Below are 22431 nucleotides of genomic sequence, written 5' to 3'. Positions count from 1 at the left end.
GAGAAACATTGGTCTATTGTACAATTTGCTAGCGCTACTCTCCCACCTTGAGTAAAAGCATACCCTATTTATTATGCTGAACTTTTTGCAGTGTTTTTCGCTCTTCGTAAGTTTTACAGATATCTCATAGGTGGACACTTTACTATTTTGACAGACAATTTGGCATTAGTAGCTGTCAAGAAAACTACAAATCTCACAGCACAAATGGTCAGGTGGTTAAGTTACATACAAATTTTTGATTTCACTATTCGCCACATTAAATCCAAGCAGAATGCCCTTTGTGATTATCTTTCACGCCATCCTTTAGACTTATCCCCGGAAGAATATGAAGAAATAGAACCAGAAGAACATCCCTATGCTTTCTTGGTTTTAGATAGTAATACAGATATAGCTGAATTACAACGTTCAGATCCGAAATTTTCTAAAATATACAGGGTGTTACAAAATAAGGAGACCACTCATCCTAAGTATGCACTTTGGTCCAAGCAATATCAAATACAAGATCATAAATTATACAGAATCATTTATACAACAGCAGAAACTAAATTACGACTATGCATTCCAGATTCATTAAAAGATACAGTCTTTCAAGAATTTCATTCAGACACCCATCCTGGTTTTCATAAGTTAAAATTTCTAATCAAAGATAGATATTATATACCTAACTTACAAAATTGGCTCCGTTCAAAATTAAATGGATGCATAGAATGCAATAAATTTAAGCGAAATTATCGCCCTAATGATATTCACATACAAACACATCAGCCGTCAGTACTCTTTGACACCTGGTTTGTGGATGCTATAGGCAAATTACCCACGTCAAATGGTTACAATTATATTTATGTGGCTACAGAAGCAGTAACCTCCTATGTAGTGGCTAAACCTGTCAAAGATATGACTACTGATACATTTCTCCAATTTATATATGAGAATATCATTTTGCAGTATGGTTCGCCAAAATGCATACATATGGATAAAGCTCCGAACCACACCGCCATTAAAGTACAGGAATTTTTTAAATCACTAAATATTCAGGCAAGATTTGCGCTTCCCGCATCACATCGCTCCATTGGCTCTGTAGAGGCAGCAATCTCCAAAATTCAATCTGCCATTAGGTTTCTATCTAAACTAGACCATTCCACATGGTCTCAGTATGTACAACAAGCTGTAAGTGTTTGTAACAATACGCCACTGACTCAATCAGGTACAGCTCCTTTCACATTACTTTATGGCCAACAATACAGATTTCCCATAGATAACATCTTACAGATACCTACAAATAAAGAGGACCAAGACAATAGACTATTACAAATTGATGAACTCAGGTCTTTGGTTCATTTCCATAAACATAGGATCTTTCAGCAATTAAAATCCAAAGCTCAAAATAAGCCCAGGGATTATCCTTTAGGAAGTCAGGTTATGGTTAAGAAAATGCACACAAAGAAGGGTGAGTCACCATCAATGTCTGCACTCTATACAGGACCACATACAGTGAAAGCTAAGTCCTATCACAAAAATGAGTATATTATAGACATTAATGGTACATTGCAACCCATAGCCATAGATCGTTTAAAGCTTTACATCCCTGATACATCTCCAGATCCTATTTTTCAAGCCAAATATAGAAAATACATGGCTAATAGTGTACCCAAGTAGTATATAACTATAATGTACATAGTAGATACATATATCTCATTTCTATGAGTACTTCTTATATCTCTTATAATTGCTATATATATATATATTTACATGTAACATTGAAATGTTATACATTTCCTTTAGGTTGAGATGAGAGATGAAAAAAAAAAAGTTAGTTATTCTGTTACGTTATTGTTTCATATGCTTTCTTTCTAATTGCAATATTTTAATGCACAGACATACTTACTTCAATATATATATATTTATATTTAGCATTTGTATATTTAGTAATATATTTAGTTCATACATAAAATATGGCTGTAAATAGTTTAGAATATAGGTGTAATAACATCCTCCCCCCTACTCTTACAACCCTCTCCCCTATTAGTACCACCCACCCCAATATAGATCTAGTACCTACTCTATTCCTCAATCTTTCCTATGACTCAAACAACAGAGTTTGATTGACAAGTTTATGGGTATTTTAGGTCTAAAAAAAATAAAAAAAAAATTTTAAAAAAATGGTTCAAAGAATCGAAATTAGGTTAACATTACTTTCTAAAAAGGAATTTTTAAAGGTATTACATATCTCAATTTATTTATTTTCAATAATATTACAGAAAGTACTTCAATTCTTCCATATTCATCATATTGCAGAAATTAACATGCCAATAACAAGTCAGGTTATTCCTCCTTCTTATATATAGTTTCCCACTCACGTCACTTCAATTCTGTTATTTCTATATTTCTATTTCTATAACGGCATTTCCCGTTATGCATATACTTCAATGAAATTTCTCCAAGTGTGCGTGGTTTATTTCAGAGCCAGTTTTCTTTCAGATCTGTTGAATAACGTATGTATGTAATAAATCCTCTTTCCCCTTATCCCATTAAATTCGCGTTGTCACACCCTATATCCTAATCCCTCTCACTCATGTATATATATTATTTAAAATATCAGTCATTAATCTCTCTCTCATCTCTCCTCATTCTACACGGCTCCATGCCATCGCTCAGCTGTATCCAGCCTCCGAGATGATCTCGCTTCCAGAGATCACAGATGTCTACGTAATAAGGACGACCAGTCACGATGATTGACCGCAGACAGCAATCTACACAGCATTCCTGATACTTCAATTGTCATCAGCAGCATCCCAGGCAGTCAACGTTCCAGTTTCCAGCAGGTGTTTCCAGTGGTTCTCCAGCAGACGCCTCATCGAAGTGGACTCAGCATGGACACGAACCAGTCATCTCCAGTGATCCAGTCCCACCTGATGGACCCCAGTTCAATTTCCCACCCCACCCCCATGTGTTTCACTCATTACATTCACAACAAGACGCCACAAACTATCGTCTTCGACTATCGTTTGTGTTACATCTTGTGTTCATCATCTCTCTCCAGCATCATGGTTTGGTAGCAGATGACCAGCGGCAGTATTGACATCTTAAGACACCAGTTCGCAGCCAGGGTTTCCGTCATCCGACATGATGTTCAGTGCAGTCATCCCACGAAGAGCTGGCCTCTCAACAAGGATGCTCCCTGTTACGTCGCCCCTGCCTGATACGCAGTCAGCGTGATTCTATGGAGTCGCGACCATGAGAATCAGCACGCTCCTGTCCAATGGTTTCGTCTCTTACCAGATGCTCCATTTCTCATGTCACCGATCATCACAGTTTATCATCAAAGGAAGACGTTCCTTCTCAGCCGATCCACTTTGCTGTTTCTTCACTGTCAAGGTCAACTTTCTCCAAGACAATGAACTCGGTTTTCAAGTCACCGTTAACCTTTATCCTTCTATGTTTATAAACACTAGTGAAGTGCTTTTCAGAAAGTGAATGTGTTTTCATTTTCGTTTTCTCTTCCCAGTGTACTCACTATATACAGTATACATCCATCACTTCGAAATTTTTTGAAATATTATAAATATTATTCTTTGTTTTTAATTTGATGCTAAAACATTCAAATGAAAGAACAATTTTAGCAGAAGAGGCTATGTTATGATTATTTTATTGAAATATTAAAAAACTTTTTTATATGAATGTACGAACACGAACTTTTAAATAGTGTAGTACTAGAGAAGAATAACAAAATACGTCATGAGACAAATAACAAAATACGTCATGAAACAAATAAGTTGTTTGTCACGTAGTTCACTCTCTCCAACCAGTATATAAGCTTCGGAAAATTAGAACTTTTATGAATCAGGAATCAGACATCGACTCAGATCTTACATCATACTTTGCGTCTCGCATTTGGACTAGAAGCCCCGACGAAGATGGTCAATACTGAGTTGAGAGAGAGACCTCCGAACTACACATGTAAGTTTTAACCTCTCGAATAATTTCAGTCTCTAAGAAGAAGTAATTTCTTCTATGGCAGTCTCCTGCTAAAGGCCTCATAAATAACAGATTCTAAAATTTTGCTTTATTTGTTAATTTCTTTATTGTAAATCATTGCAGACAAACTTGAGCTCATTTAAATATTAACATTTGATTTAATATGTATGCATATTGTAAAGTGACATTATATTCTTTGTAATAAATTTATATTTTGAAAATTCTTTTCACACATACTACTGAATTTAGCAATTTTACTGTTATTATGAGAAAGATACTAACCACTATACTAAAAGGTAAACACTCAGTGAACTAAAACCTTTTAAATTAAACACTAGTGAACCGGAAGTACGCCCTGCTGTAACAGGATAATGCAAAACTACACTCGGCTCGAAAAACGTAACAAAAAGAATCAGGAACTTGATGGCATCACACTGGCATATAGTACTGGCCTTGCCCCTTCGGATTATACGTTTCGCTCCATGACTCAGTTTTTGAAATCACGATGCTTCACAAACCAACTGGAGATGGAAACATCAGTGACTGACTTCTTTGCCTCTAAGGACATGGTACCGACGTGGAATCGAGAAACTGGAGCAAAGTGGCTACAGATAGTCTAACACTTTGAATTTTAACCTTCTTTCCCTGTACTATAATAAATACAGGTATGTTGTGTACCAGAATATTTTGAGACTTGCGACTCACCCTTATATTATACGGAAAACTGGAAGCAAGTTTCATTCCTATTTCAAAGTTCTATTACATAAACATTTGAGTGCTCTGTTTCGGCAGATGTACAATTTTATTGTAATTTATAATTAAGAGAAAGAAAGGAGCTATATTGAACTATATTCAGGGTTTCCACTCTTTCCCAAAAATATTTCCAGAACATTCCAGGACCTTTCCAGGACAAATCATCAATTTTCCAGGACTTCGACACAGGAAGGTATAACAGGACTGCAACTGTAGTTTCAAAACTCGTAACAGTGAAATGAAAATACAGTAGCTTATGCAGTGAATATTAATGCAAGTACAGTATTAATACACAATAATTAAATACACAAAGCGCAGCGTAATGTGCTTTGTGTGTGGGGGGAAGGATCCCAACTCCCGTTATAGCCACTCGATCTACCCCCATCCAGCACATGTATTTTCATTCTTCCCACATGACATTTTAATTGTGCACCGAACAAATTTACAAACAACAAAAATCTATTTTTCGTACATGGCATCTTCATTGAGTCACAGTATGATAGATATAAGTAAGGGGAAAAAAAGGAATTATAAGTTTCCAACTGAGTATGGAGTCGTGTGATTTCCTCTCTACAGACATAATCTCTTTCTTTTTTTTCTAGCGAAGCTGCTCTACGGATAGCATTTGACTTTGTCAATAAAGTAAAGCAAGACTTCTGCTCTGCTTTATGTGCAAGCTGGTTTGCTTCAGACTCCAAACTTTCACTTGTTTCCATCAATTTCCTATTCTTTTTCTGCAGCTGCTGTACATTTTCACTTATCTCTTTCCTCTTGCTCTGCACTTGACTTTCTCTTTCAACAGTTCTTATTTTCTCCAGCTCTGCCATATAGCGCTGCCTTGCATGGAAGGCATGACGAAGCACTTCTTTCGTGATGATTGAAATAAGGTCTTTATGAAAAATGTTATCATACACCAATCTATAGAGGATGATACTGGTACAAAGCACAGTTTCTCGAGAATAGTGCTAGTGAAGACAGCATCCATGAGTGGCTTGTCAGACTAGTGGATGGAAGAAGAGAGTTCTCCCAGCTAACCACCCTGTTAAGAGAAAGAAAGCCTACCAACCAACCACACATACAGGATCATGAAACATTACTATTCAGCACAAAATCAGGAATAGCAATCAATTAAAATCTTCATTATAATTATGAAAGATCTGACATTCAGTATTTCTGTAAATTTCCTGGACAGAAATGCATTTTCAAGGACATTTCCACGATGTTTCCAGGTCAAAATCAACTCAAGGACATTTCCAGGTTTTCGAGGATTTCTAGGACGAGTGGGAACCCTGTATATTTATTGAACTACTTTTAATCTTCCGAACTAAGTTATGCATAAGTGTCGGAAGTCTCACAGAATGGCTTCGTCCGACCGTCCGTCCATCCGCTGACAAGTATCAGAGCAAAAACGGTAAGAGATATCGAGAAGCAGTTTTCTTCAACCGATTCAGCGTCCCAAGAATAGGTTCCATCTCATCCGTTGACTCTCGCACTACCAATGGGGAGGGGGGTTACTTTGTATGTTTTCTGTAATTAAGCTAAAGTATATACCTCGCGGTGTTGCAAATTGAACGTTACTGTGTCTCATAAATTTGCTATTTTAAGTTGGCGGGCACAGGGTAACCTCCTGTTGGTAAATGTGACTGACATGTGACTAACAGTTAGAAGTGCCACTCCTAGACACCAGTATAATGAACAGCTGTATACCGCCTTTCCTGAATTTGGCGGTTAGTCTTATCCCGTGTACTGTTTAATTCAATCAATATATTAGTGTGTGTCATAAATTTGCTATTTCAAGTTGGTGGCCATAAAGTATCCTCGCTGGTAGGATATGTGACTGAGATTTTAAGTGTCCTCCTAGATGGGACTATAATAAAGAACTGTTAGTCTTATTCCGTGTACTGTTCACTTCAATCACTATAGATTTTGTGAGAGTTTCTAATTTGTTTCGTTTGCTAGATATATTTAATCTTATGAGATGGATACGAAATGATCCCTCTTAGTAGACCGTGTTACAAAAAATACCTAGGTAGTGTCAAGGTTAATCCTTTATTCAAACAGGAAGTGGTTAAAATTAGCCATTTCCGGTTTCAATGTTTATCAGCACAGAATAAAAACGGTAACAGTTCGCGAAAAGCTGTTTTTTCAAACGATTCAGCGTTTCAAGGCAAAGCGTTTATGACTACTAAAACTCTACTAAAACCAGGGTTTGAAAAAACCCGGGTATTTTTGAAAAAACCCAATCCACCTGGGCCCATGTGTGTTTTTTCGGGTATTTTCGGGTTTAATTGGGTTTTTTCGAAATATTTCAATGTCTTTGGGGTAAAATTGTTAAAATATGATTTACATTTCAAGGTTGTCATTGTTACAAATTGCAACAAATTTCTATTCTGGCCACCATTTTTAAATTTTACATTGGATCGCCGCCAAAATAAATACAGCTAATTTAGTCTCTCGTGCTTCTACTCTGAACATTTCAACTTACAAGACCGAAAATTGCGCTTTAGCGTGGATACCCGCTTTTTTTTTTTTTAAAGGCCGCCATTTTTAAATTTTAGGTTGGTAGGCCGCCAAAATCTATACAGGATGTCTCGTGCTTGTAACCTAAAAATTTCAACTTATATGACCGAAAGTTGTACCCTGTAGTGTGTGTTACTGACCAGATAAACGAACAAATGTAGATCGAGTCATCCCAGGAGCCTCAGTGACGTTTGCCAAATATGAATACAAAATATATTAATTTAAAACAAAGACATAATTCATATTTTATAAAGATTTCAAAATGTCTTATATGAAATAAATATTTTTCAACGTAAAATAAATAGTTTTATTGCTGAAGTTCACTTCCGTTACTGTGTTCAATTACGGGAATTTTCCGAGCACTTGTTGCAAGATGTTTTTTCTCCGAAAATTAATTTAAAACAATTAACAAAGATATGATTTATATTTTATAAAGTAGTCTTTGGCTAGCTAGGGGTCCGCCCCCAGATCCCCGCCTTTGCTCGCCCTACGGCCCTCGCATCCTTATGTATTACCCTTTGCATTAACAGTGAATTTCGTGCATTTGCTCTTTATATTTCCTGAATTTGAGCTGCCTCCACACCCTTGCATCCCTTAAATCCATAATTCTACGGAATTTCAAGTTTCTTTTCGTATTTCAACTATTTAAAACATAAGATTTTGTATCCCAAGAAAACGTCCATTTAAATAACATGAGAATTCCTTCATCCCTCTTTAGGCCCCTTAAAAATTAAAAATATTCACTTTTGGCAATTTTTCTGTCCATTAGTCCCGGAAGGCTACAATCATGCAAAATTTCATTCTAATCTTGGCAGAAGTGCCTAAATATTTTAGGGTGCAGAAAATGTCCCATATAACATGGGAAAATAAAACCACACTAAAGTTGGATTTTTAATTATTATTTTTTTTTTTTTTAAGTGATTTACGTAGGTAATTCTAACGAAAACGTACAAGTATACCGAATTTCAAGTTTGTATTTCAATTCAAAGAACCTAAAATATGAGATTATAAGTTCAAAAAGGCCCATTTAAATAGCATGGAGAATTTTTTCATCTCCCCTTTAGACCCCCTAAAAATTAAAAATATCCACTTTTGGCAATTTTTCTGTCGGTTAGTCCCGGAAAGCTACAATCATGGCAAATTTCAACTTTCTGTGTCAACCGAAAGTATCTCTAATTTATGTCAGTTCATGTAGTTTTATATATAGTTAGGGCGTTTCAAAATGTCTTAAATGAAATTAAATGTCTTCCAGCGTAAAATAAATAGTTTTTATTGTTGAAGTGCTCACTTCCAATGCTTTGTACGTTCAATTGCGGGAATTTCACGAACACTTATTTCAAGACGAATTTTTCCCAAAAATGCAGTTTGCTTTACTGTACATAGAAACTCCACTAGTACGAAGTTTGAATTCAGTACTTGAAATAGCAAGCGTTACGTAGTCTTCGGAACTCCGAGCATTAAGCTTCTTAAATTTGACAAGAATTTTCACGCTATTGTTGGTGTTGACTCTACAGCTTGCTTATTTGGAGAGTAGCAACAAATGACGGAACTAAACTGTTGTTGTTGGAAAATCATTTAGAAATAATACTAATAGTTTTACTAGTGTATTTACATATTGACTGATAGTACCGGCAACTATGGCCTTAAACCCGTCAACGTATGAGGTATAACGTCTCTCGTCGTCGCCGAGCCGGTGAGCATACCTTTCACGGAAAGTATTTTTTTAAATATAAAATTGTATATTTTACTTCAAATAGATATAAGCATAATCCATACATAAATTTGTTCTTTAAGCTAAGCTTCTTTTCTTTTTTTAATCTATTTAGTGCATTCTGAACTTTATAAAGGTCTTATATTGAATGTTGTATATCTTAACATGAAAGCATCTAATTCGCCTAAGGAAAGTCAAAAATCTCACAAAATTAACTTTTAGTGTGATCACCATAGCTATACCGATAATATACTAACAAAAAGCTCAAAAACCCAGGTGGGTTTTAAAGTGAGTTTTTTCAGGTGGGTCCAACCCGAAAAAACCCACCGGGTTTTTTCGGGCTGGGCCCATTTGGGCAAACCCTGACTAAAACCGGATGTGGTTTAAATTCACAATTATTTCCAGTTTCAATACTGATTTCCACAGACCAAGAGCGGTTAGAGATATCGAGACTTCTTTTTTCCATCGATTCAGCTTCCCAGGAAAAGATTCTGTCTCCTCCATTAACTCTCTATTCAAACCAGAAGTGGTTCAAATTAACCATTTCCAGTTTCAGCATTTATTAGCATAGAACGAAAATGGTAATAAATAGCGATAAATATTTTTCTGCAATCGATCCGGCGTCTCAATAGTATATCATCACAACCTGCAACACTCTATTGAAACCTGGAATGTTTTTTACTTCTGGTTTCAATACTGATTTTCACAGAGCAACAACTATAAAAGATATCGAGATGTAGTTCTTTTGTAAGCGATTCAGCTTCCCAAGAATAAGTTCCATTCCAATAACCGTCTAAAAATTCCGTAAGTGGTTCAAGTTACGATTTATTTATTTCAATCTTTATCGCCATAGTACAAAAACAGTCAGAGGCAGCGAGTAATGGATTCTTGATATAGATTCAGTGTCCGAGGAAAAGGTTCTATACTCGTACCTCGTATCTGTATTGCAACCAGTAATTATAGATTATAAATGTACTACTTGAAGTTTGTATATTGAATTCACGTAGTTTGGTAGTTTCACCGTACTCTGTGAAATTAATCTCACTTGTTTGTTATATTTGAATTAGTTTATGTTGAAACATACCTGATCAATTGGTTTATAGATACAAAACAAATTATATTCGTTTCCTAGCCAAATTCCTTCATTAGTATCCACAAGTTTTTATAACGTACTTCTGAAGGAATAGTAAATATTTTGGAATGTGAATTATTTTTAATGAAATAAGGACATAAACATTCAATCAATTATCAACAGATTCGAAGAAATATCTGTTCGAAACTGCCACGTGAAAGCCATCATGAAGGCGGAAATTACAAAGCAATTACTTAACTATTTGAATTCATTGGCTACTTAAATTACGAAAAAAAAAAAATAAATAAAAGTAGTATTGATGGTACTTCGAAAATTTACCTACAGAAGGTTGATAGCGTTATATCCAACTGACTTTCAAAGTGTACTTACCCTATGACAAGCCGTCAACTACCGCTTGTGTTTTACCACCAGCATTGTGGAATATATCCCGGCATTGCAGTATCTACTACAATAAACTACGTTGGAACACTTGCAAATAAATTTCATCCCATTCCTCCCTGCAGATTTTCCATAGACAAGTAAAGGTACGGGAGCGATGATATTGAAACGCGTTTGTAACAGTCCAAATGTGCAGAAATCCCTTGGGCTGGCATCACTATTTACAGAAATGTAACAAAAGAGAATAACAAGATTCTTGTTTCCTGCTCATTTCATGATAAAACCTAAGGTATTCCTAGAAGCTTTGTCCATGTGGACCTACACCTAGTTCTTGTTGGCTCCGTGCAAGGGAGGGATTGAGATCACTTCCCACTCGTAACCGCATCCAATGATAATCACGACTCTCTGTGAGAAACCTCCTCGGAACTGGCGGTAAAACTCAGTACATCTCTTTCCAGATGTGTCATGTCATGCATATGCCCGAATATTATTATTATGCGTAAGTAAATGTAGACTCATCCAGTGCGACACCAGTCTTGACCCAGTTAAATGTCTTTCGTGTAGTTTGCGTTTGGTTCTGTAATCTGAGTAGAGATGAGGTTATGTACACACCGCAAGCCGGAGAATTCTCCTGGACTGCCGGTCGACGAATTTTACAAAGACTTCAGGTGACACTTTCGCTGATAACCTCGCCTTTTGTTGGCGAATATTTCTCCATGGGCCCTCATTTCTGTTTGCGTGAAAATCACGTTATTTTTAGCTATTTTCTTCGGTGGTTAAACCGCTCTCCCGACATTGTTTCACTATTCGGTTGTACGAAAAATGGAGTGGAAAATATCTATGGTGTATCCTTCTCAGTTTCGGTGGTATTTCAATTACACCAACACGGTACTCCGCCATCTGCAAGCTGAGCCACGACACTGATAACAATTTTGCTTTCATGGTTCTGGCTAAACTACAGATGACAGCCATGTTACCAAATCGATCAGATATAGAGTATTAACTTTTCTGTAACCTGGTAGCAGCATATTAACAAAATTGTTTCTGTAAACGTATCGTGCGACATAACTGGGCACATTATGTTACCAAACCGTCTTACAAGGCCTATTCATTCAAAATTATTGTACTGTGGATTTATTATTATTATTATTATTAAACACACTCTGTTGAGAGCAAGGACTTGTACATTCTGTTTAGAGCAATGGCTTGTACATTCCTGTGCATGATTACTGCCGTGTACTTGTGATCTGGTTATAAACTTCTCGTAACAGAATTTTACGCACAGCATAAATCTCTGAATATATTGAAAATTGTACACATTCCATACGAACATTAGGAGAAGGATGCCTCTCATATGGAATCAGTCTCGGTGGCACACCGCCTATGTGGAGTAAGGCTCTACATTTCCTTGACTTTGGCACACACTGATTTTTGTCACAACCACACTTCAGCCGCCTCTGTTTTCAGGTTCCCCCAGTTACCCATGTTACAGAGATTGAGTGAACCCTTGAGGTGCTATGGAAAGAAGGCAGAACAGGAAATAAATCCCGTCCCCACAGTAGAACGAACCTAGGCAGTCCTGTTGGGAAGCAGACGAACATCTTACAAAACTAATTTCCAAAATATTTACTATTTCTCCTGATATAGCCTATACAAAGTAAGGAAACCTTGTATAGTGAAAGTTGCCTATAAATATAAAACTTATACAAGCGGCTAGTTGATGGATTACTAGTTTATGGATTCTAATTGTACCATACTCCTGTACCTACATGTTAAGCATTTGTGTGACCAAATTAATGTTTTACTGTATATAACCCACTACATCATATCAGTTAAAACCACATGAAGTGTATTAAATGCAAATATTTATGATACAAAGGTTATTATGTACCAATATTTAAAGTTCCTCCTAGTGGTTATTCCACTTACAGAATGAAACATTACTTTCGAAACTTTTTCACTTACCCGCAGAGAAATCAGCAATGGCAATTAAATCTATTTTTGGTAATGGGTAGGCAATTTGGAAATAGTCTTTGTAATAAGGCAACACTTTTGTAGCAACTTCCAAAGCAAACTTTCCTTGCTCTTTCTTTCCAACTGGTGTGTACACTCGTACAAGGACACCATCATTCGAACGATCCTCTACATAATCATATTCTCCAACTACAACTGCTACTAAGTACGTGGACATCACAGGAGTTGTGTCAAACTTTACGACATGAAGCTCATCCGCTTCAGAATGTGGTTTTTCAGATATCACAGGCTGTGGGAAAAGAACAGGCATTTTGTAATCATTAACTTCATTAAGTATATGTAATTCAACAGTGAAATACATAAACTATTTATCTCAATTAATTTAAAACTTTTTCCCCATTCTTCACAGAAAATGTCTTACTATATCCAACGAAAACGATTCAAAGATACAGATACTAATATCGTACGATCTTTCCTGAATCAATCCATTCTAAGTGATCAAGTATGTGCCGCTCGACCATCTCCAAAAAACCAAATTTTTTCATGAATGTTTATCCTATATCAGAGTACTTCAAAACCATGATCATTGGATTTTTAAAACATCTCGTAGATGCGCAGCGGATGCCGCCATTTTGCGTTTTCTCGATTTGAGGCATTTACGGATTATTCAATATCTCCACATGACTTAGTCCTACTGAAATGAAAATTGCTGGGCGTTTCCAACTTGTGCAAAGCTAAAACTTTGTCCTCTTATTATTTTTGCCTAAAACCATTTGAAAGGGGTGAAATCAGGGCCTACAATGGCAACATTTTTGGACATTGAAGACATGTTTGGGAAGAGGAAGAGGACCTAGAGGTCTGAATTTGTGTGTGCATGTAGTCCGGTATCATAAGTTTATACTCAAAAATTTGCAGACCTGTAGCTGCTCCCAAAGGCCTGAAGAGAGATCGTAAATTTGGGGAATTATGCCAATTTGACATATTTCACTGTCCTATATCTTCAGTGGGCCTGGATTTTAAAAAATCTGAAATTTTGGAAATAGTTACTCCTTTAGTATACCATATCATACAACAAAGCGCGTTTTGTGTTTTTGAGCAGAAGGGGGTCAAAGTATTAAGAAATGACGTCATACTGTAGGAGGTGTTTTGTTCACAAATTCAACTGGAAATTCATTGTTGTGACGTAAAATAAAGTAAGATGAATGGTTAGTTCAGTCAAGGTTCTCCATCTCGTTTCTTTGCTCTAATTGTGATTCACTGTCTTATCAGACCCACAGCAGCACTGGTGAAGAATGCCGCTATCTGCAGAAGGCGAGAAACGCTGACTGGAGAATGTAGATCAAACGAAAGGATAACAGTCTCCTGCATCAGTTGACAGTTAAAATAAGAATAAACATAATTGAATGTCATTGATATAGCAAGCGGCAAGACCAATAAGTACTTAAGGACTTTTTTGTCAAGTGTATATTTTGACTTTTCTCGCCTTCCGCTGATAGCGGCATTCTTCGCCAGTGCTGCTGTGGATGTAATAAGACAGTGAGTTACAACTAGAGGAAAGAAACGAGATCGAGAACCTTGACTGTACTAACCCTTCATCCTACCTTATTTTACGTCACAACAACGAATTTCCAGTCGAATTTGTGAAGAAAACATCTCCTAGAGTATGACGTCATTTCTTAACATTTTGACCCCCTTCTGCTCACAAACACAAAATGCGCTTTGTTGTATATTATGGTATACTAAAGGATAACTATTCCCAAAATTTCAGTTTTTTTTTAAGGACCATTGAAGATATTGAACAGTGAAATATGTCAAATTGGCATAATTCTCCAACTTTACGATCTTTCTTCAGGCCTTTAGGAGCAGCTACAAGTCTGCAAATTTTTGAGTATAAACTTATGATATCGGACTACATGCACACACAAATTCAGACCTCTAGGTCATTTGCTTCCTCTTCCCAAACATGTTTTCAATGTCCAAAAATGTTCCTACTGTAGGTCCTGATTTTACCCCTTTCAAGTGTTTTTAGGTAAAAATGTTAAGAGATCAAGTTTTAGATCTGCACAAGTTGGAAACGTCCAGCAATTTTCAATTTGGTAGGACAAATACACGCTGAGATATTCAAAACAACGTAAACGCCTGAACTCGAGAAAACGCAAAATGGCGGCAGCCGCTGCATCGCCATGTGATGTAGTAAAAAATAACACAGGGCTGCAAATTGAAAAAAAGTTCATGTTGTTTTTTGATTAATAGGTGAACTTAATTCTTTGTTCCTAGCTGATTACGAATAATGAATTCGTTTTTCCCTATCACGTAAGGTTTTCTTACAAATCAATGTCAAAATTTGGACCTTCTTCTGTATTCAATACTGCTTTATTATACCTTATTTCTTATCTTCTATCAGACTAAAGAGCTTATTATGCTAAATAACTCAACATGTTTTGTTTAATGTGAATGCAGACAGACAAAGAAAGAATATAAGATTCTCTACACATACAGATTACTACATATATACATATAATATGGAAATATATACATAAATATATAGGTTACGTTGTAAAATGGAAATCAACAGTCATATAACATACTTATTTTTCACATCTTTTTAGCACGCTTTCTTTTATAAGGTTTCCTAATTTTCTTGTGATTTTCTTCTGAAGTTTCTGTGTGCAATGTGCGACAGTAGTCAGCCATCATGCTAACACTCCAAAGTGCCTGATACCTTTTCTTCATATCCCTCATGTCTTGGTGGAACCATTCGCCTTGTTACTCACTTAATTCTTCGAGATTTGGTGGAAAGTAATCAAGATGGGAATGCAAAAAACTCAACTTGAGATTCATGTTGCAACCCAGTTTTTGAAATTTAACTAACATATTCTCAACAACTTCTCTGTAATCAGCACTTTTGTGGTTCCCCAGGAAGTTCACCAACACGCTTTTAAATGCTATCCAAGCATCCCTTTCAGCATTAGTCATTGTTGCCTCGAAGTTTTTATCCTTCATTAACTTCCTAATGTCTGGACCAACGAAGACACCTTCTTTCACTTTGGCACATGAAAGTGAAGGAAATTTGTTGCATATGAACTTGAAATATTCGCCTTCCTTGTCAAGTATCTTAACAAATTGTTTCATCAATTCTAATTTTATGTGAAGGAGAGGAAGTATAACTTTCTCAGGACTGACTAAATTTTGTTGAATGATGTTTTTTTTTTTTTTTTTTTTTTTATCCCGCGTTCAGTGTTTTCCGTAATGGCCACTGTTTCCTTCCCCAGTGGTCATTTCGTGCGCTACTATCCCACTCGCAAATGTAACATGGAATTTTCGCATACCCACCTTGTTGCCCAAGTACAATGCTCAAAATCTTCAAATCTCCACACACCACCCAACCATGTACCTCGTATTTAATTTTATTAAGAATAAATTGCACATTGTCATATGTTTCTTTCAGTGACACAGAATGAGCAATAGGAACTGAGGGGAACTTATTTCCATTATGTAACAGAACAAATTTTAAACTTGTTTTATCCGAGTCAATGAATAATCTCCAATCACTAGAAAGGCCAGGGAAATTTAACTTGATCAACAAACCTGACACATCACAAATAAACACGACAGTATCTTCTTTTGAGAAATACTGCACAAATTCTTTTTCCCGATATCCGTACCAGGAAAATGTTCCACAGGCCAGCAAGTTATTTTCATTAAGTCTGGAACCAAGAAGTTCCGCAGATTCTTATGTCTCTAACTAGATCACTGAACTGGCGTTGAGTGAGTGGTATAGGGTCACGAGATCCGCTTGGGAGGTTGTAAATTTCATCTTCTATTTCACTATTTTCCACTGAATCACTGTACGAACTAGGATCACTTACGGACTCAAGACTTGATGGAGGTGTCGGAACAGGCAAGTCTAGGCCGTGCAGCACAGGTCTCATTGCAGAAGGAATATTGGGATACACTATCTTTGTCTTGTTTCGAGTATTGTGTCCTACAATTTCACAGGAACAGAAGTAGCAATCGTCGCTGTGGTTTTTGGGTTCTCTCCACAGCATTTGTACTGCGAATGGCATAGATGACCGCTTTCCAGTGCTCCACTTTCGTAACGATTTCACACAAGATCTACACAGATTGTGTAGATTTCACGATTTATCTTGATCTCCAAGTTCCATACGGAAGTATGTGAAATATGCCCTTCTCACAAAATCTGTAATTTTCTGTTTCTGTTTGTGTGGAACAAATTCACCACAGATGTAACAAACAACCACGAGATACCATGGCAACACAGTAAACGAACTAGAAAAGAGAACTAACGTAAGATATTAACTTTTCATACTATTGAATCACATCTAAGATTTGCGATAATTAAATATGAAATTTATTTGAAATGAGTTAACAAGGTTCGATATAGAAATATTTTAAATATTCATGCAGGCAAAATTTTAGTTAATTTCATTAAATTAAATTTCCTTACATTTAAAACAAATTCATTTTTATTACCGCCTGGATAATTTCACCACGTAGGCCTACTTGTGACATCTAGCGTCAATCAGTTGAATTACGCTTAAACATGCATACCGCAATCAACACATATAAATCGTGAATTGTAAGAAATTCTTACGTGATATGAAAAAACTAGTGCCAGTTTCGGTTTCAGCATGTTCAAATACATATAAAACACCCAAAATTATAAAAACAACAAAACCTATGCGGCCCTGTGTAATTAATAGTGATTTTGAAGACTCTTATATTGACTCAACATTTCTGAACAAATTAGATTTTTTAAAAAAGGTTGAGCCGTAATTTTCTTTTCTTTTTTTTTTTTTTTCTCGATCACTTAGCATGGATTGACTCTCCTTTTTTTATAAATCTTACTATAAGTATTTCACAAAGTATTTTCTTATTCAGCATCATGCCATTATAAAGATTTCTGCGATACTACTCTTCTTCAATAGTTAATTTGATTACCCTTTACAAACATAATCTAGGGAAAGTACTTGTATATAATACAGAAGGTACTACCTAGGTATATGTCGTATAATACGACTTACTTAAAACTAACATTCCTCTTCTGACACTTAATTAATTAATTAATTAATTAATTAATTAATTAAAGAGAAAATCCGACAACTAAGATATATGATCAATGTTAAGTTTTACAGAAATTCCTTAGTATAGTAAATCTAAGGACCTGTTTCACAAAATATACACGTTATTACATCCTGAAGACGAACTGTAGAAAACATATCTGATAATAATTTCGATTCTTGGAATTAAACTGTTCTATAATATGTTGAGGAATACCATCTTCAATTTCGTTTAAAATAAGGAACAATAATTCAAAATATTTAAGTAAATATTTAATTGCTAAAGATACGTATTATAACTTGTAAATGTTATTACTTTTCTCGCTGCTTGTTGCTCTTTTAAAGTAATTCTTAATACGTATTTTGTTCCAGGCGATCATCTAAATTAATTATATCATATTAGATAGTAGAATGAAGAAATTTTGATGTAAACGTATTACTTTACAATTGATTCTATCCAATCTTTAAAAACAAGTGGAGAGTTTAACGTCCCGTGCAGCACTAAGGTTATGCGACGTTAATAAGTGAAAAATTTATGAAGAAACTGATAAATGCATTCTAAGTATTTCTTTGTCAGATAGGTCTCACTTTAAATATGTTTAATTACATGGAATTATATAGGAAAATTCATGTAAGTCTATTTTTATATTAAGCACTCGCTTCCGCTCAGGAAGGCTCCGTTACATATCTTTAATAGTAATGATAAAATAATGTGTATCTGTTTCTCTGGGTGTGTTTGTCATCAGCTTTTAGCATAGAAACAAGTCACCTAGAGCCACTAAAATTTTGTACGTAGATTTTCTCCAGATCTAATCGCACAAAGTAATGTGTTAGATTTTTAAAGGTTTCTCACGGTTTCTAAGAACGCCTTGATTGCACGCAGCCAGCATTGTACAGTGGTTATGCGAGCCTGCATAACAGTACAGGCTAGATCCCGAGCAATGGAATAACGACATTCTTCTTTTCTCTCTTTATATCCACATTCTGAATTAAGACCCGGTAACGACGAGTGCTTATAGCTAGTAGAAGTAAGAGCTAAACTACGCTTTCATGTTCGCAATTTAATTTAAACATATCAGTTATTTTACTGCCAAAATTTTACTGTCTCCCACCACCACTTCCACACACACACACACACACAAACACGCCCGCAATAATAATAATAATAATAATAATAATAATAATAATAATAATAATAATAATAATAATAATAATAATAATTTAACTTCTGGTGTTCCATCCGTGATTTATTATTTTGACTGGCGTTTCAAAGGCGACTTAGTACCTTTATCAGCGAAGTTATAATAAAATATGTAACCGCTGTACAACCGTAGTTTTGTTGATATTATTATTCGATATGTAACAATTTTCTTAAATTAATTTAATTTATTGTTAGAGTTTAGTGAGTATGTTTGGACGTTGTTTAAAAATATCAGACAAGGTGTTGATTGTGGACAATCGGATAAGGTGTTGGTAAATTGTAGTAACAAAAGAAAAGCGTTACTACGGAAGATAAATAATGTGTAATTGTATTAATGGTTGGATTGGAGCCATATGTGGCTAAAGATATTGATATTTAGGTTGATGAGCCAAGACTGGCTGTTAATATTTTAGGTATATGAGTCAAGTGTGGCAAATGATATTTTGGGTGGTTTATGGTAAAGCCAAGTGTAGTTTGTTGTAATTGGATAAAAGCTGATAGTGAAGAGACAGTATTTCGACATTCTTTGGTAAACTTAGGTAGATTGGAAAGTTAATTAAAAGTAAATACCTCTGCTTGCTCAAAATTAAAGAATTTAACATTTATTAATAATAAAATCTTTCAAATTTCATTCAATTTGAAATCCTCCTCTTTATTCGTGGTATTATCACTTAACTTCATTCCTAATGCCTCTCTTATTAACCTTTCACATCTATGAGTGATTCTGTTTATAACTGTCGTATTCTCAAATAAAATGTGCTAATCCAGATATTTCTGACTGATTTCATCGGATATACCTAGGTATATTCAAAACTGGTTACAATTAAATACACTACACTTAACTACATGATTTAAATTGTTAAGTGTTTAAGCGCACGAACAGAGCTAAGTGAGAACTTGATTCTGAGAAACAGAAAACATATTAATGTTGATTAATTAAATATTAAGTGAATATATAGGTTTGTCATCGTAATAACCATTCTGCCATTATTAGCAGGTAACTTGCAACTAATTCTGGCTATTCCACACCATATAACTCTCCGTCAGTATCTTATTTGTGACATTAGAATTACCTCCTTTAGTATCATCCATGAACTGCAACTATTTTACTTTCTACCATTCCCAACACCACATCCCACGTTTTTTTTTTTTTTTTCTGTTTTTAACTATCTTCTCCCTCGCACCTCAATAATTGGTTTCTCATTGCATTATTCACTATGCCCACATTTCCAATCTTTTTAATGTTCTTCACAATCTTTTCGCAATGTTCACGTTTCTCCTCGTACTGCATAAGACTTACATGATATTTGTTGTCTTTCCCCTAACTTTCTAACAACTCATAAAATACAGTTTACTTCTTCTAAAGGCCATTCCTATCCTTGCTTGTTTTTAGATTATATTTCAGGATTCCTCTAATTATGCCATTTCGAACCTCCAACTTTATTGCTAATATCTCTTCGTTCAATGACGAAAAAAAACACCAAATACATACGTAACTCCAGAATGAAGCAGAGCCACTGCTGGCTTCTGCAAATACTATATATGTATAATCACAATACATGTAATAAAATCAGAGTAATACATATATCAAAACATGATCATGTGACGAAGCGTACAATATTTTAAATTTAAAATCCTACAGATTAACATGGATTAGAACTAGCACTAAATACAGCATGAATTGAGACATTTATTCTACAAAACGAACAACACAAACATAAGTAAAAAAATTTCTGACAGCAGTTAAACTAACCTGTTTCTGATGGCCCTGGCAATTCGTCTTTCATCCCATAAATTGGAAATAGACTTACTCAACGGAAAAACATATGTATGTGCTGTCATTTAGGCTTTTTCAGTTGTTTTACAATAATCTCCCTACTATTAATCAGGGTTGGCTGGTTTAAACCAAGGTGGTTTAAACCATGGTTTAAACCAAGGTTTAAACCAGCTGGTTTTTTTAAAAAAACCAACTGGTTTAAACCAAAAAACAAAAAAATGTTCGTAAAAGCGTAAGTGTTTGTAAAATCTTGATGAACACACATTTGTGGGTTATCACGTTTTACTCCCGTATATTATTCGTATTATATTCAGACCTAAATTCCCCATTCATTACTCAAAAAGATTATACTACAAAAGCAACTTTTTTTTTTAAGTTTATAATGTTTATTTTGTGATTTTTTGTAGTTGTTATTATTATGTAATTGCAATCGAAGAAAACTAAATATTGTTTCGTTTCAATGTTTACTATTGATAAAAAACATCGAAAATGCCGTACTTTTGTGTGTGTGTGGGAGGGGGGGTCATACAGACCTCACGAGAGGCATTTAGTGAAATAAGTATCTTTGGTATCTATTTATGTATAAATGAGTCTGAGCCAAAGTGGACTCAAATAATTCGTATCTTTATTCACTTTTCTTATTGATATGCAGATTAAGTCGGTGTATTTCTTTAATTTCGACCAATAAAAGTCGTTGTTAACTAACTTGAACTAAATTAGTTCTTCTGTACGCCGTAGTACTTTGAAATTGTTCATATGTAATTCTGTGTAATGGTTTCACTTGTGCAACTGTTTATCTTTTTGTCCTTCTGAAATGACTCTTGACAGTTATATTAAGAAGCATGTAAAGATCAGTACAACGTATTTTTTTTTTTTTTTATCAGGATTCCTTCGTGAGTGAGTCGGCAGACGTATCGCATTTGTGGCCAATTAGTCCTGGTTCCGAGTTCAAATGGAGGACAATTTCTCTCGGATGTAACTCGAGAAGCGGTTTTTATTCCGCTTTAAGCTTATGTGACCCCTTCCAGCATAACCCGGTTGTTGCATAATAACACCAAGGTGAAACAAACTTATTTCTGTCCATATATGATGTGAATATATAGAGCAAATTATTTAAACCATATAAACCTGGTTTAAACCCAAAAAAAAAAACTCGTTTAAACCAAAAAAAAACGGTTTTTATGTTTTTTTTTTAATAAAAACCATGGTTTTTGCCAACCCTGCTATTAATCCATTTTCTGTTACCTCGAAAAAGTCCTCGTAGGATATGAAACTAATTCCTTACAGAATATGAAAATATAACGTTTTGAATTTTACATATCCTCGACACACAATCAGGTCATAATGTAGATAATAAATTGCTAAATTAACAAAATCTTGAAGTTTATTTATACCTTTTTGTTCACTCGTAAATCATCCCACGAGAAACAAAAAGCGGAACACACAATTATTAACTCAAAGCTACATTGGTTAACTCATTTGACTTTGTGCAAAGTGCTGATCTTGTAAAAGATTTCAGCAATTATAACACAAAGAAGATTTCTATTGAAAAATTTAACTATCGAATGCCTTTCCATTTAACGGTATTATATCTAATTCGACCGCTAAAAAAATTATTTTAAAAAAATTGTGAAAACTTGCATTCCAGACCGGTATTATATTTCAAAAATCGAAGGGACCATAGAGGTACCTTTTCCTGACTGAGAAATTATCCTCGCTTCACAATGAATGCTAATCGTAAATTTCTAACCATCACATTTGAATCACTTGATATTATTTATAAAACCTCTCTGTCACTTGAGCACGCGGAATTTGTTATTTATAGCCGGCTGGCTATTAATGTCACTTAAGAAAGAAAATGAAAAAAAAAGAAAAAGAAAATCTACAATTCCTACAGAAACGTACGACCTAAACTAGCAGTTACAACAAAATAAAATTTCAACTAAAATTTGATGAACTTAGGTTTAG

General features: G+C 35.0%; 1 protein-coding gene across 1 annotated transcript in view; it reads right to left on the bottom strand.

Annotated features, from left to right (window-relative positions):
- Psa (puromycin-sensitive aminopeptidase) overlaps positions 1–22431 on the bottom strand; it is a 379421-nt gene that overhangs the window by 296488 nt on the left and 60502 nt on the right. The window contains exon 4 of the mRNA XM_081746220.1: positions 12396–12693. Coding sequence (XP_081602346.1) covers positions 12396–12693 — 298 coding nt within the window. The remainder of the gene's footprint in view (positions 1–12395; positions 12694–22431) is intronic.

The sequence above is a fragment of the Thermobia domestica genome, chromosome 18 (assembly GCF_964235325.1).
Source record: "Thermobia domestica chromosome 18, izTheDome1.hap1.1, whole genome shotgun sequence".
Classification (NCBI taxonomy): domain Eukaryota; kingdom Metazoa; phylum Arthropoda; class Insecta; order Zygentoma; family Lepismatidae; genus Thermobia; species Thermobia domestica.
This window is presented reverse-complemented; position numbering and strand designations above follow the sequence as displayed.